A 17,605-nucleotide genomic window follows, 5' to 3' on the forward strand; every position below is an offset into this window, starting at 1 on the left:
ATGTGTTGGGTAATGAAGTAGCAGAGACTGGTAGCTGATCCTCTGCAGACAGGATCGTGGCAGTTGATAGGGTAACAAGTAGATAGCTCAAGGGTATAGCTGACAATGCCATGGTTGTAACAACCAACACTGGAGATGATGTGGATACCTCAGACCCGTAATAGGCTAAATATGGATATACCCAATACCCCTCTAACTACTACTTTAGATATACAACCTAGTTTCTCTGACATATCAGTCTTTGGATGGAGCAATAACAAGATGGTCCGTTAACCTCTCTAGGCTAGGCGGGACGAATTCGTCCCACCTACGTAACAGCCACTGCTATCCTGTGGCGCGATTTTCAAAACCTTAAAAATCCTATTACTTCAATTTCTCAAACATATGACTATTTTACAGCCATTTAAAGACAAGACTCTCGTTAATCTAACCACACTGTCCGATTTCAAAAAGGCTTTACAACGAAAGCAAAACATTAGATTATGTCAGCAGAGTACCAAGCCAGAAATAATCAGACACCCATTTTTCAAGCCAGCATATAATGTCACCAAAACCCAGAAGACAGCTAAATGCAGCACTCACCTTTGCCACGGTGCATGTCCACAGTCCTGTTCAGCCCGTTCCTGCTCCCCGCACCAAGCCAGTGGTGCGTGTTCCCAGTCCGGCCCGGCCCGTTCCTGCTGCCCGCACCAAGCCAGTGGTGCGTGTTCCCAGTCCGGCACGGCCCGTGTCCGGTCCACCGGTGCCCAATCTTGTTCCGGTCGACGGCTCAGCTCCGGAGCCTGAGCATGCCGCTCCACAGTGGTCCAGCCCGGGCCAGAGGGGTAGGGCTAAGGTGGAGGCGGGGGAAAGAACACGCCCGGGGCCAGAGCCTCCACCGAGGGTGAGGCGCCCACCCGGGTCCCCCCCCTAATAGACTTAAGTTTGATTTCACAGAAGTGTGATTGACTTGGAGTTACATTGTGTTGTTTAAGTGTTCCCTTTATTTTTTTGAGCAGTGTATATATATATAAATTTAATTTTCATACATTTGCAAAATATTCTAAAAATCTGTTTTGCTTTGTCATTATGGGGTAGTGTGACGTCATTATGGGGTAGTGTGACGTCATTATGGGGTAGTGTGACGTCATTATGGGGTAGTGTGACGTCATTATGGGGTAGTGTGATGTCATTATGGGGTAGTGTGTAGATTGATGAGGAAAATGATTTATTTAATCCATTTTAGAATAAGGCTGTAACGTAACAAAATGTGGAAAAAGGGAAGGGGTCTGAATACTTTCTGAATGCACTGTATGTATGTTAATAGAATTTGTTCTCCCCAATAGTAAAGTTTGTCCAACTATTTTTTTTCGATACCTCTAAATACCATCTTATTAGATGGAGACATTTCCCCCCATTAGTTTGGGATTGAGACCTGCAGTCATCTTGATTTCAGACCACTTTGGAGACATATACATACAGGAGTGAAACCTTACTCCTGCTCTGACTGTGGAAAGAGTTTCTCTCTACTGGAAAACTTAAAAAGACATGAACATATACACACGGGAGAGAAGCCTTAGTCCTGCTCTGACTGTGGAAAGAGTTTCTCTCGACTGTCCCAGTTAAAAAGACACCAAGGTAATCAGAAAGGAGAGAAGCCTTACTCCTGCTATGACTGTGGAAAGAGTTTCTCTCGACTGGCCCAGTTAAAAAGACACCAAGGTAATCAGAAAGGAGAGAAGCCTTACTCCTGCTATGACTGTGGAAAGAGTTTCTCTCGACTGTCCCAGTTAAAAAGACACCAAGGTAATCACAAGGGAGAGAAGCCTTATCACTGATCTGACTGTAGATTTAGTTTTTTATCAACAGCTGAACTAAAAGGGTCATCAGAGAACACACAGAGGAGAGAAGCCTTACTTCATCTCTTAATGTGGCAAGAGTTTCTCCCTATTGGGCAATGTAAAAACACACCAACGGATACACACTTGAGAGAAGCCTCATCACTGCACTGACTGTGAGAAGAGATTCTACAGATTGGTGTCTTTTTAAATGGCCCAATGTATACATAAAGCAGAGAAGTCTCATCAGTTTTCTCAGACCAGCTAAGATTAGTCACTCCACTTAATTCTCATCCCATAAAATAATTGTCAACTTTGAATTGGATCAGATGAAGAAAGCGTAGAACACTCTTGTAATCCTGTTGTTTTCACTGTGAGAACCGTGCAGAAAAAAGGGATCATTCTAGAATGTTAGTCTCTCTTCTCTTTACTGATCAGCACCTTGTTGATATTGACATCTTGGATTTGCAATGATGGTTGAATATCCTCTGTGAGGCGTCTCACAATGGAGTCTGATGGTTGACTGGGTGGTACTGCTTCCCTCTGCAGTTTTCTGTGGGAATGAGCTTGTAGACACAACATATACTGAGTGTACAAACCATTAAGGACACCTGCTCTTTCCATAACATAGACTGTTTCTGTACAGCACTTTGTGACATCGGCTGATGTAAAACGGGCTTTAGAAATACATTTGATGATGATGATGATGATATTAACAAACTTACCAAGTGACCTGTGATTAAATCTATTGTAGAATAAATGGAACCTGGATCCATTTCATTCTATTAACATGGTTGATGTGTGTTATAGCAGTAATGGGGTTAAACTGATATTAAAATGACAACTCCATAGGTGGTACCAGGTCAGGGGAGTTCATCTCTGCTCCCAGCATCCCTGGGACAGTACTGATCAACATAGCTGACCTGATGCAGAGGTGGACCAGTGATGTTTTCCTCTCAGTGGTGAGACTTGCCCTTCCATTTGAAACACCTTTACCTGAGATCGTACAAGACGTTACAGGCTTATTGCATGTGGAAACATACCTGTGTTCAAATACTATTTAAAATAATGTTGAATACTTAATGAGCAGTGGTTGATTGAGTTTGTTGTAATGGAACCAATAGAAAAGTCCTAAAAGTACAAACAAACCCCACCCACCTGGAAGACTAAAGGAAATGCTCAAAGTATTCAAGTCCAACCCTAATGAGAGAATAAATAAGTCCAGTCCAACCATTACCTCTCTCCTCTTTCACATCCCTCTATCATCTCTCCATGGGGGAGTACAACCATTACCTCTCTCCTCTTTCACATCCCTCTATCATCTCTCCATGGGGGAGTACAACCATTACCTCTCTCCTATTTCACATCCCTCTATCATCTCTCCATGGGGACGTCCCAATAATCTCTCCTATCTCCTGAAGTGTAGCTTTCCTTCTCTACTCCTCACAAATGTAAAAGCATTGGATTGGTGTTGACATGGAGTAGAGGGAGTTTACATATACCAGTCATTTCCTTTAAATCCATGAAGGGAAGTGGACAAGTTCACACTTAGAAAGGAGATAATTGGGGCACACCCCATGTGTTCTGATTACTACAGGAATGAAACCATATTGAGGTTGTCTGCTATATATATATATATATATATATATGAATATATATGAGAGAGAGAGGAGAGAGAGAGAGAGAGAGAGAGAGAGAGAGAGAGAGAGAGAGAGAACATCAGGTAAAGTTGTGGAGATGAGGGAATATGTGATCAGAACCCCTCCAGTCTGGTTAACCACAGTTAGGTCCATTATGGACTATCAATACAAGTCACCATTTAGAATGTGACCCAGTTCAATGGGTCTGAACAGAACTGGGGGATGTCAGACATGAAGATGCCTAAACACAACTGGAATATTCAGCCACACCACTAGCTCACCTCCACACAATCCATTTACAAGTTAAAGATACACCTTGGAATAAATAACAAAGGAAAACTATTACTAGATGAAGTTTAGTGTTGTATTTTTTATTTCCCATCACCATAAATCATATTTAATCCCTGAACAGTAGCAGACCTAACTTCATCTGTTCCTGACTCTGGATAGTGGATTAAAAAGACCATCAATCTCCAATGATATTAAAGTACTATTCTGAACATTACTGATATACTGAGTGGCAAGTCAAGATAGCTGCTGGTTTTATTGTTTGGTCAATAGCACCACCTGCTGGACAGGTTTAATGTTGCTGGACTGAGCAGTATGGGAGGATGAAAGATGTCACATTTAGGGCCGGTTTCCTGGACATCTACATTGAACATGCTTTTTAGTCCAGGACTAGGATTAATCTGTGTCTGGGAAACCAGACCATATACTTTAGTAGAAAGTAAGTGATTCCAGCTTGTAGTGGGCTGACTAGTCCTGAATTGTCCTTTTGTTCCTGGACCATTTTCCATGCAGCTCCAGGTGACAGAGAACACATCAATTAGGGCCGAGCCTACAAGCTGATCAATGCCACTAAGGAAAATTACATGGCGACAGAGAACCAACTGAGAAAACATATCAATGGTTCTGAATGACAACCAATATACATCAACACCATACATCATGATTCATGGAAATGTACAAGATTAAAACATTGTATTTTATCATATATGAACACCTTAAATCTCTTAAAATTCAAATCAGTCAGAAAAAATCAAAGTGAAAGTATTGATTTTTTTTTAAATTTTAATTCAGAGCAGAATGAAACATCACATCTGGGGACCATCACCACCAGCATGACTAGTATCTATGTGGACCCTACTACAGTTTAACCAGCTCAGCTATAGACTACACCAGCATGACTAGTATCTATGTGGACCCTACTACAGTTTAACCAGCTCAGCTATAGACTACACCAGCATGACTAGTATCTATGTGGACCCTACTACAGTTTAACCAGCTCAGCTATAGACTAGACCAGTATGACTAGTATCTATGTGGACCCTACTACAGTTTAACCAGCTCAGCTATAGACTACACCAGCATGACTAGTATCTATGTGGACCCTACTACAGTTTAACCAGCTCAGCTATAGACTACAGCAGCATGACTAGTATCTATGTGGACCCTACTACAGTTTCACCAGCTCAGCAGTACCAGTAAGACAAAACCCAGAATAGAGGGGCTGAGTGAATGTGGTCTGGACTCTGTGGAGGAGGGTCATTGTGTCAGAGACACTGTAGAAGGACAGAGTACCTGCCTTGTGATCCAGGTACACTCCTACTCTGGAGGACTGAGGTCCATATACTTTAGTCACAACATTATTGTGTCTGAACCAATAACCATCACTGTAGCACAGTAAACTCCAGGACTTGTTATTGTCTCCAAATCCACTATATGACCCTGTTCGGCTGATGTCTTTATATGAGACTGCTGTATAAACACCACCACTCCACTCCACCTCCCAGTAACAGCGTCCAGACAGACCCTCTCTACACAGAACCTGGTAGGTGTTGGTGAATCTGTCTGGATGGTCAGGATATGGTTGGTCTTGGTCTGTACAGGTCACCTTTCTGTTCCCATCAGACAGAGAGAGGCGTGTGTGTGCTGCGTTTGGGTCCAGTGTGAGCTGACAGGAATCTGGGAGAAGAGCAGAGCAGAGACCAATGAGGGGAGTCAGAACAATAAGTTAAGTCAGATACTGTATCTACCCTGTCTTTGATTAGAGCACAGCAGAGATCAAATCAGAGAAATATGAGGAGTCAGATAGATACCCAGTCTTTGATTAGATCTACTATTGCTATATATTTCTAGAGGGATTGTTAGGAGTGTCAGTAAAAAGAGACTGTTAGTTACTTCACAATAAAGAGACTCACATTGTAACAACTGTTCTCTGGTCTTGGGCTCTGGAGGCAGTACAACCTCCACTATATTCACTACAGACACACAAACACATTGACAGAGAGAGGGAATGTTATCATCATACCATATTCTACATGTATATGACTAGTAGGGAACTTTCAATGGTCTAAAGTTGATGTTCTTATTGTTTTCAACACACCTGTAGTGGAGATCTTGGTCCATTCTCCTTTAAGGAAGTCTTCTAGTTTCTCTCTCAGTTCAGACACAGTCTTACTCACATCTCCAAAGTACTGAAGAGGACGGACCACGATACTGGGTAAGTCTGAAGATACACTGACACTGGAGAGAGACTGATAACTCTGGAGAGCGAGAGAGAGACAGAGAGGGACAGAGAGAGTGAGGGAGAGAGTGTGAGGGAGAGAGATTGAGGGAGAGAGAGAGAGAGAGAAAGAGAGACAGAGGGACAGAGAGAGAGAGAGGGACGGACAGAAAGAGAGAGAGGGACGGACAGAAAGAGAGAGAGGGGGACGGACAGAAAGAGAGAGAGAGGGACGGACAGAGAGAGAGAGAGAGGGACGGACAGAGAGAGAGAGAGGGATTGACAGAGAGAGAGAGAGAGAGAGAGAGAGAGAGGGACGGACAGAGAGAGAGAGAGAGAGAGAGAGGGACGGACAGAGAGAGAGAGAGAGAGAGAGGGACGGACAGACAGAGAGAGAGGGACGGACAGACAGAGAGAGAGGGACGGACAGACAGACAGACAGACAGACAGACAGACAGACAGACAGACAGACAGACAGACAGACAGACAGACAGACAGACAGACAGACAGACAGACAGACAGACAGACAGACAGACAGAGAGGGACGGACAGACAGAGAGGGACGGACAGACAGAGAGAGAGGGACGGACGGCCAGAGAGAGAGAGGGACGGACAGACAGACAGAGAGGGACAGTGTAGTTACCTGGAGGAAATGGATGTGATCCTCTGTGTGTGAGAGCTGCTCCAGCTCAGTGCTTCTCTTCCTAAGCTCAGCTATCTCCTGCTTCAGTTGCTCCAGGAGTCCTTCAGCTTGACTCACTTGAGCCTTCTCTGATGCTCTGATCATCTCCTTCACCTCGGAGCTCCTTCTCTCAATAGAGCGGATCAGCTCAGTAAAGATCTGATCACTGTCCTCCACTGCTGCCTGTGCAGAGCGCTGTTAAGAGATAGAGAGAGAGAGAGAGAGAGAGAGAGAGAGAGTAGGTACAGTAGCCTCTGCACCTCATTGAGTCAGAACGATGCCACCCTGCTCTCCAGGTCCACCAGGCCTTGTCCCCCCTCCTGGACAGGCAGGTACAGAACACAGCTTGGCCCTGCTCTACTCTCCTCCCTCCTGGTCCCCCCTCCAGTAGCCTGCCCCGTAGCAGAGCTAGACCCAGCCTCTGCCCCTGAGTCCTAGTAGGCTGGACAATAGAACGAGTCAAAACGGCCAAAGAACGTTGTCTGAGCTGGAACTCTAGCGAGGTCATAGCAAATGAATTGAAACGAACCTTCACAGAGCCTCTTCTGACTGGAATGATCCTTAGAATTCCATTTCCCCTAAATGGCACCAAAAAATGTCTACCTTTTTATTTGACCACTAAAACCTGTTCTTAGGACCAAACTGAAAAATAACAACTGGTGTAGAAAGTAAACATCCGCATCTCGATGGTGCCAAGTGTGTTTATGTCTGCATTACCAGGAAGTAGGAAAAAACGGGCAACTTCTGACTATTTCTGGTCTAGTGATCGATGACAGCAGAGGACGCTACCCAACCTTAGGTCATTAGAAAGAGGAGATTCTCCTGATTAAAATGGTGTCTGACAAGAATACATCTATATTTACACATTGTGAGATATTTAGTGAAATAAACAGACATACCATAACTAAGCTGCTCAAACTTACATCATTAGAAATAATAGTTTATCCTGATTAAAATGGTGTAGAACTTCAAACCATTAAAATAAATCTATTACAGATAATTGTAGAAATAGACATGTCCCTATTTCCCCAAAACACTGGCAGTCTGAAAGTTATAACAGCAGTCTTTTATTTAACCAGCTTACCATTTATCTACGACCATTTGACTTTGTGTTTAACATTTAGTGGTTTGTAATCTAGTGGTTAAGAACGTTGGGCAGTAACTGAAAGGTGGCTGGTTCGAATCCCCGAGCAGACTATGTGAAAAATCTGTAAATTGCTTTTTTTAGGCAGATTTGGGCTCTTAACCCTAGTGGCTCTGGATAAGAGTGTCTGCTAAATGACTCACATGTAAACGTAAACTAGACTGTCTCAAACCTGCCCCACCACAACTTTCAGAAGGTGAGTTGGTGGCATAGTGACCTAAAATAAGCCTGTTTTTTCAATACCACTAATAGGAGCTGGCAGGGTGAAACATGACCTAAAATAAGACCTGTTTTTTCAATACAACTAATAGGAGCTGGCAGGGTGAAACATTACCTAAAATAAGACCTGTTTTTTCAATACAACTAATAGGAGCTGGCAGGGTGAAACATCAACTAAAATAAGACCTGTTTTTCAATACAACTAATAGGACCTGCCAGTGTGAAATACCTAAAATAAGACCTGTTTTTTTCAATACAACTAATATGAGCTGGCAGGGTGAAACATGACCTCAAATAAGGCCCGCTTGTTCACGTTTACTTCATATGGTAATATTATATAACTGGGCTCCTTGGCGGATGCAATGAACTAGTTTTATCAGTAAATGTGGTTAAAAATGTAGTGTCTAGCCTAGTCCTAGCCCCCGCTGCCGGCTGGTCGCGCTTGTCTGCCCTAAACAAACCCTGTGTACCACCCCTCCCCTGTTTAACCTTGAAATTAATTAAGAAACAAACACTTGTCTATGAAAAGAGACACCCAGCCGAGAGCCACGAAACGAAAACCACTTGTAAATTGACCAAAACGAACCAACTCTTTACGGATCTGTTCGTCCGTAATAAACGGAGGCAGATTAGACACCACTACTCTTGTCGAAATCAGCACCAACACACCCCTCACATAAATCATACTGGTAACTAGCCGGGCAACAAGACTCACCTTTTACATTACCACAACCACCGCCTTGTTCATTCTGGATACAGAGTGTATATGTTCCTCTCCCACCTGTTCACCGACCATGATCAATAATTCCTCCACACCATTCTCCAGAACGCACCTGAAGAGACAGCTTTTCTTCTCCACTCGGTTGAGGACATCACACCTCCCAAACAAACTACCCTACTCCCCCCTCAACTCTAACCGATAAACAGTGGAAACTAAGAAATAAACCATTAACAACTACAAAATACATTTGGAAAATACGCAAAAAGAATGGTAGCCCTCCTCAGGAACCACAAAACCCTCACACAACACCTTCTTCTATGATATAATGGTGGTCCTCAAACCAACGTTAAAGGTGCATGGCGCCACCTACTGTGCTGGAGTGTGTTCAATCACGGTTTACACCATTTCTAAATCCTCCTACCTAACTCAGTACTTCTGAGAAAATAAAAAAGAGTCCTACTAACTTCTAATAGACCCTCCCCCATCCCCCAAATCCCTTCCAAACCCCCCAACCCCATCCAACCTCAATAACCCTACACTTCAATCTTTCCCTCTCTTCAACATCCTTACAACAATATAACAACACATGCTCCACCGTTTCATTGACAATACTCTCCAGACACAAACCATTCACATGCTGCCAACCAGATGTAAGGACCAGTTCAATGTACAATGTCCTAAGCACAATCGTGTAAACCCCCCCTCTTCCTTCCTAATCTGACCTTTGAATCTTGGTCCACCGACCTTTAGAGGACATATAATTGCCGTCCCTTGTGCCCAGAGTCCCTATCAAAATGTCTCTGATCTTACATTTGTCCTCACCTCTACCCAGTGGAACATTAATATATATTATATCTTGTTTTAAAGCTCTTTTAGATAACTGGTCTACAATTTCATTCCCTTCCACACCTGAATGTGCTGGGACCCAGCAGAATCTCACTACTACACCCATTCTCTCATTTCTCCTTAATAACATTGATACCTACAACTGTCCAACCAAAACCACTGCCTTGTCTACTAGTATATTCCCAACAGTCATCTAGAACAGTAGCAGTGGGATGCCCAACCTCACAGCCTTGCAACCCAATAAGATAATGACAATTTATTACGCCGTATACCCAAAGGCATCTCACCTGCCTCGACTAGTAAGACACATAAAGATGTTGATTTAAATGCACCAATACATATCCTTAAAGCTATATATTGGATTCTGTCCAGCTTCTGAAGACAAGTATTTGCTGCTGTTCCTTAAAACCTGTTGGGGCTAGGGGGCAGTATTTGCACGGCCGGATAAAAAACGCACCCGATTTAAACTGGTTACTACTCTTGCCCAGAAATGAGAATATGCATATAATTAGTAGATCTGCATAGAAAACACTCCAAAGTTTCTAAAACTGTTTGAATGGTGTCTGTGAGTATAACAGAACTCATATGGGAGGCCAAAACCTGAGACTATTCCATACTGGAAGTGCCCTGTCTGACCATTTGTTGTCCTTCTGTTGCATCTCTATCAAAAATACAGCATCTGTGCTGTAACGTGACATTTTCTACGGCTTCCATTGGCTCTCTAAAGCCGCCAGAAAGTGGAATGGGGTGTCTGCTGTCTATGGGCGAAGAACAGCAGGAGAGTTTGTGAGTGTTCAGCCTGGGGACAGTGAGACTGAGATGCGCATGCACAAGAATTCTCCATTTTTTTCTTTCAGCCTTTGAATGAATACAACGTTGCCCGGTTGGAATATTATGGCTATTTTACAAGAAAAATAGCATAAAAATTGATTTTAAACAGCGTTTTACATGCTTCTAAGTACGGTAATGGAATATTTTGACATTTTCTGTCACGAAATGTGCGTCACCCTTCGGATAGTGACCTGAATGCACGAACAAAACGGAGCTATTTGAATATAACTATGGATTATTTGGAACCAAAACAACATTTGTTGTTGAAGTAGAAGTCCTGGGAGTGCATTCTGACGAAGAACAGCAAAGGTTTAGGTTGTCCCAAACTTGGTGGGTGTCAAAATAGCTAGCCATGATGGTCGAGCTATGTACTCAGAATATTGCAAAATGTGCTTTCGCCGAAAAGCTATTTTAAAATCGGACACCGCAATTGCATGAAGGAGTTCTGCATCTATAATTCTTAATATAATTGTTATGTTTTTTGTGAACGTTTATCATGAGTAATTTAGTAAATTCACCGGAAGTTTTCGGTGGGTATGCTAGTTCTGAACATCACATGCTAATGTAAAAAGCTGGTTTTTGATATAAATATGAACTTGATTGAACAAAACATGCATGTATTGTATAACATAATGTCCTAGGAGTGACGTAATCTAATGTTTTCCTTTCGCTGTAAAGCCTTTTTGAAATCGGACAATGTGGTTAGATTAATGAGAGTCTTGTCTTTAAAATGGTGTAAAATAGTCATATGTTTGATAAATTGAAGTTATAGCATTTGAGGTATTTGTATTTCGCGCCACGCGATTCCACTGGCTGTTGACTAGGGTGGGATGCAAGCGTCCCACCTCGCCCAGGGAGGTTAAACTATACAACCGTAATCAATTGTTGTCCTGATCAGAGCTCTATAAATATCCATCAACGATTGTCTGTCAGCATCCCATTCACAACCAGAGACCCACACAACCAACTACCACGAAAGTGATGGAATGAGAGAGAGAGACATCATTACAACACTGTACATAGACATAATATAACGTTTCTTCTTCTTTGGAGTTTAACGGCGGTTGGCATCCAATATGTTGAATTACCGCCCCCAATTGGACAATAATATAAATCTATTTTACTTTGTGATACAAAATTGGAAAAGGGGAAAGGAACATTTAACAAAATAATATATATAATACTGAAAAACACCTTTCCAACTAACCCTACAGTCATTAAAAACCCACTACCCCATTCCACTACTTTGACCCTATCTGCTCCTGCACCATGCCAACTAACCTTACAGTCATTAAAAACCCACTACCCTATTCCACTACTTTGACCCTATCTGCTCCTGCACCATGCCAATGATCTAGGAGGACGGGACACCACCACTCAACACACCCTGGAACTCTTCTGAAGTCAAATCTCATATGACCAAATACTTCTCTGTAGCTGCCACCACAACATCTATTTTCTGTGATTTACATTCCATTTCTGAGTTACAGTTGATAATCATTGCTATGAATGCTAAGAAGCCAACCTCACTGAAGCATATATCACTCGTTGGCCTATCCCTCTGTGCTGGCACAGATCTACTACTCACAGGGATCCTCTCAGGATCCCTCACCCTTGACCCATCCTCCTCTACTTTCTACACTACTCTGACTCTAACCACCTCAACCTGCCTCTCTCTCACCAGACACCTCTTATCCCCGGCAACATGGACACCTCTACAGTTGACACACACAACCTTATCCACTGAAACTACACAATCCTCTATCCCATGACCTCCTGCACACTTCCCACATCTTGGAATCTCCCTCCTACAAACTGCTGCAACATGACCATAAACGTTGCACCTGTGTAACGGCCGTCGGAAGAGAGAGTAGACCAAGGTTCAGCGGAGTTAGTGTTCATCTTCAGGAATTTATTAAACAACGTGAACACTATACAAAAACAAGAAAACCGACAGCCAAACAGTTCTGTCAGGTGCAAACACGAAACAGAAACAATCCCCCACAAAACCTAAAGGAAAAACAGGCTCCTTATGTGTGACTCCCAATCAGCAACAATGAACTACAGCTGTGCCTGATTGAGAGCCACACACGGCCCAAAACAAAGAAATACAAAAACATCGAAAAATGAACATAGAACGCCCACCCAATGTAACATCCTGGCCTAACCAAAATAAAGAACAAAAACCCCTCTCTATGGCCAGGGCGTTACAACCTGAAACAGCTCAGTGGATTCAACACAAAGACTCTAACAGGATAACTGATATATCCTAACATGACTTTGTCGGGTAAAGACTCAAAACTCAAAAGGACTGACAGTGACTCCTCTGTCTGTTTCACCACGCTCACCACCTGGTCTGCTTCACACCAAACGGCATCACAAACACCAGGAGTCTTCAACTTCAATTGCTCCACCTCCAAACTAACGCTACCCCAGAAATCACTCCTTTCAATGGAGCCCTGTTCCTAAGAGCAAAGCAAGAAACAGATCTTGACCCAAGTTGCGTGACACCGAGCGACCACTCTCTCTGGTCAGAAGAAACACAAACAAATATCACAAGTCCACTACAGGTTACCTTCAGTGATTCATCTGCACCCAACTCCTTTCCCACCCACCCTGAAAGCACAAATAAACTCTGTTTTTACTTGAATTATAACATTTGAAATGTCTATTCCTTTGAAACTTTGGTGAGTGTAATGTGAGTGTAATGTTTACTGTTCATTTCTGATTGTTTAATTCACTTTTGTTTATTATCTATTTCACTTTCTTTGGCAATGTAAACATATGTTTCCCATGCCAATAAAGCCCTTTGAATTGAATTGAATTAAATTGAATGGAGAGAGAGAGAGAGAGAGAGAGATCCATGTTATTGTATAGGGGACATGAGTCAGTCATGGTTACTCATGGTTATGTGATGAGGTATCCCCGCCTTTCACTTGTAAATCAATGATCAGTCTGATCACGGCCCAATAGGGAATGTCCTCTTGATGTAACGGTCAAGATGTTGGTTTATCCCACGGTAGACCTGGGTTCATATCCCGTCAGTTACATTAACTTAAGCAGTCTATTCTCTGAAAGGGGTCCAGACAGCCTGATCCCAACCGTGGGGTCAGTGGGATTGGAGAGGGGCCTGTCTCTCTACTCTCTCTCTGACTGGAGGAGAGAAGTGAAATGGTATGTCTCCTCTGGTCAACAATACTCACCTTGAGAGACTCCACAGCCTGTTGCAGCTCCTTCAGCCTCTTCTCTCTCTCCTGGAATCTCTGCTGGACCTTCTGCTGACTCATCCCCAGCTGCCTCTGTGGAGAATCACTCTTCAATGAGCTATCAAGCTTTATTAGTCCAGTAGATCAATAGTATAGTAATGTGACATAGGGCCCATAGAATATAAGGATACAAATATTGAGGAAGTGTCTGTGTGAAAATATATTATTATGTAGTCATGTGAATGATTATAGTTTTAACAGAACACAAATCAGGGCGCTGATTGGGTGTTTGATAAGGAATGATAATGGTGTTTGATAACAAATGATAATGAAGTTTGATAACAAATGATAATGATGTTTGACTTGTTGATTTCTAGCTTGAAATATACTTATTCATGTTACCATACTATAACGTATTGATGACTTTACATGTATAAGGAATGTATATGTTGGGGTCAATGAAGGGTGGATAGGAACTTGGTGTATGGAAAGTTACTGAGAGAGACAAGGGGAAGTGCTGAAATATTCTGTTCAAATATGTTATTGTTGAATATCAATGTTCCTAAAGAGGGAGACAAAGGGCAACTAGTTTCAGTTTCTGATAAGGCAGGCCAGCTGCAGAACTAGAGAGGAGCCAGGAATTCAACAGTCTAGTTAGTCTCTGATAAGGCAGGCCAGCTGCAGAACTAGAGAGGAGACAGGAATTCAACAGTCTAGTTAGTCTCTGATAAGGCAGGCCAGCTGCAGAACTAGGGAGGAGCCAGGAATTCAACAGTCTAGTTAGTCTCTGATAAGGCAGGCCAGCTGCAGAACTAGGGAGGAGCCAGGAATTCGTCTAAGTTCAGTCACAGATAAGTGAGAAGAAACTCGGGAGGGGCCAGGAGGCCCACCCCAACGACCCTCCTACTACAGTCTTATCTCACACACACTTCCACACCCACCAAGGTTCTAGCATCAGGCAGGGCCATGACTACACCAGTGACAGGAACCAATTAAGTTCCTGTCTAGCAACACAGATGTATTGGCCGTCTAGATGTGTAAGGAGTTGATCTCGTCTTGTATGAGGTTATAAAAATATGTTCTTGTGTCTTTGTCTTTGCAGCTGTCTGACCCAGTGGGTGAATAAACTTGGTTTGAGTCTTTAAAAAAATGGTGATAAATGTATTTTAACCTTTAATTAACTAGGCAAGTCAGTTAAGAACAAATTCTTATTTTCCCCCCTTTCTTCCCAATTTCATAGTATCCAATTAGTAGTAGTTACAGTCTTGTCGCTGCAACTGGTCAGGAGATGCGAAGGTCAAGAGCCATGCGTCCTCCGAAACCCAACCAAGCCACACTGCTTCTTGACACAACGCACATCCAACCCGGAAGCCAGCCGCACCAATGTGGAAGCCAGGAATCACCATGCAACCTCGTCAGCATGTACTGCACCCAGCCCGCCACAGGAGTAGCTAGTGCGCAATGAGACAATATCCCTATCAGCCAAACCTTCCCTAACCAGAACAATGCTCGGCAAATTGTGCACCGCCCCACACTCCTCCCAGTCACACCTTCAACAGAGCCTGGGCTCAAACCCAGAGTCTCTTGTGGCACAGCTAGCACTGCCTTAGACCCCTGTGCCACCCAGGAAGCACATAGAAATTCTTATTTTCAATGACAGCCTAGGAACGGTGGGTTAACTGCCTTATTCAGGGGCAGAACAACAGATTTGTACCTTGTCAGCTCAGGGATTTGATCTTGCAACCAATTCAGTTACTAGTTCAACGCTCTAACCACTAGGCTACGCTGCCACCCTGGAATCTGGGTTAACATATCTATAAACTCAAGTTTGTGTTCATATTTGTTCTGCCCTGGATTGATTTCACTTGAATGATCTCATATTCACACAGCCTTAGTTCCTACTGTATCATTAATTCCTTGTTTATCAGACAGTCACCAACAGGTTGTTCTGGTCTTACCTGTTTATCATTCCTCTCTGCTGCAGCTGACACTGTATCATGGCCTTTATGCTCATCCATTGTACACAGCATACAGATACACTGCTGATCGGTACGACAGTAAACCTCCAGCAGTTTGTCATGATGAGAGCAGATCTTCTCCTGTAGTTGTGTGGTGGCTTTGACCAGCTTGTGCTTCTTCAAAGCAGGAAATTCATAGTGAGGTTGGAGATGAGTCTCACAGTAAGAGGCCAGACACACCAAACAGGACATGAGGGCTTTCTGCTTTCTGGTCCCAGTGCAGAAATCACACGCCACATCTCCAGGTCCAGCATAGCACAGAGCAGGAGGGGGAGCAACCTGGAGTCTTGTCTTCTTCAGTTCCTCCACCATATCAGCCAACATGTTATTTTTCCTCGGATTAGGCCTTGGAATGAAGGTCTCTCTGCACTGAGGACAGCTATAGACCCCTTTCAGAACATCCTGATCCCAGCAACCCTCAATACAGCTCCTACAGTAATTGTGTCCACAGGGGATGGTGACTGGTTCCTTCAGTAGATCCAGACAGACAGAACAACAGAACTGGCCCTGGTCCAGCAGAACTCCCTTCTGGGCCATTTTAATGGTTGTTCACTCTCACAAAGACAGACGACACAGAGACTCAGATACGTTTTGTTTCCACAGAAGTTCGTTTTTGGGAGGTATGGACTTTCTGGTTCTGCCAGATAGGTGAGTTTAGAGGGAGGGAAGGAGGGAGGGGTTAGAGGAAGGGAGAGAGAGAACTGCATGCAACGTCGAGAAGGAGACAAATATTTTAGTTCCTAGGTTAGGACCCTTAATATTAAATGGAGTGGTTAGAATATATAAAGGGTAACAGTTTCTATGAAGTACATATTCTAATTATTTTAATGACCTTTAAAATGGCTATTTATACACTTATGTGTTATAACACTGATTATAAGTGTCTATAATAATTCTTAAGTGGTTGTAATGAGGGGAGTTGATATTGATCCAATGTTCTGTAGTTGAAATGAATACTGTATGTATTGACTGATCATTGAGAATGGGGTAATACTTTACATTACAGTGTGGTTATTACTGTTAGGTCTAGGATCAGGGTTAGAGGTACTACATTCAGCAGTAACCCTAGACATATCTAGGACTAAAAAGAGAAGATGTTTTACAATCAGAGTTCTTTGTATCTCTTCTTAGTCATACAGATCCCCCCCACATCGTATAGGTGGACAGGGTTATGAACATACCCAATACATTATTTCTGAAACCAAATGTAATGAAACTGTCTTTCAGGAGGAAAAGCTTCTCTAATAATCCTAACCATGGCTGGGTGTCTTCAGAGACTGAGAAGTATAGAGACACACTGTCAAGGTGACAGGTATCCTAGTGGTTTAGAGACTGAGAGGTATAGAGACACACTGTCAAGGTGGCAGGTAGCTTTGTGGTTTAGAGACTGAGAAGTATAGAGACACACTGTCAAGGTGACAACTATCCGAGTGTTTTAGAGACTGAGAGGTATAGAGACACACTGTCAAGGTGGCAGGTAGCCAAGTGGTTTATAGCGTAGGGACAGTAACTGAAAGGTCGCTGGTTTGAATCTCTGAGCGGACAAGGTGAAAGCTCTGTCTTTGTACCCTTGAGCAAGGCTCTTAACCATAATTCTCCTCTAAGTTGCTCTGGATAAGAGCTTCTGCTAAAGGACTAAAACATCTGGCTGTGCTTTCATGTCAAAACTGTTCTTCTATTCTAGTCATTATATTGTATTATATGATAATATTATCAGGTATGAAGGTAAGACCCAGATGCAGACAACGTTGAATTATCAATGGTTTAATAATCCAACAGGGGCAATAGACAGGTCAAGGCAGGCAGGGGTCAGTAAACCAGAGGTGGGGGAACGGTACCGGACGGCAGGCAGGCTCAGAGTCAGGGCAGGCAGAGGTCAATAATCCAGAGGTGGGGCAAAGGTACCAGACGGCAGGCAGGCTCAGGGTCAGGGGTAGGCAGAGTGGTCAGGCAGGCGGGCTCAGAGTCAGGACAG

The 17,605-nt window shown here is 43.2% G+C and overlaps 1 protein-coding gene across 1 annotated transcript; it reads right to left on the reverse strand.

Moving 5' to 3' along the window:
- Window positions 1–3,807: 3,807 nt before the first annotated feature.
- On the reverse strand, window positions 3,808–16,246 carry LOC106561475 (tripartite motif-containing protein 16). Its single transcript, XM_082968292.1, has 6 exons — window positions 15,571–16,246; window positions 13,610–13,705; window positions 6,607–6,840; window positions 5,844–6,003; window positions 5,659–5,718; window positions 3,808–5,422 (listed from the first exon to the last, which is right to left on the reverse strand). The coding sequence occupies exons 1-6, from the start codon at window positions 16,165–16,167 to the stop codon at window positions 4,914–4,916; spliced, it is 1,656 nt and encodes a 551-aa protein (XP_082824418.1). The 5' UTR covers window positions 16,168–16,246; the 3' UTR covers window positions 3,808–4,913.
- Window positions 16,247–17,605: the final 1,359 nt, after the last annotated feature.

This window comes from Salmo salar, chromosome 23 (genome assembly GCF_965601325.2).
Source record: "Salmo salar chromosome 23, fSalSal1, whole genome shotgun sequence".
In the NCBI taxonomy this organism is placed as follows: domain Eukaryota; kingdom Metazoa; phylum Chordata; class Actinopteri; order Salmoniformes; family Salmonidae; genus Salmo; species Salmo salar.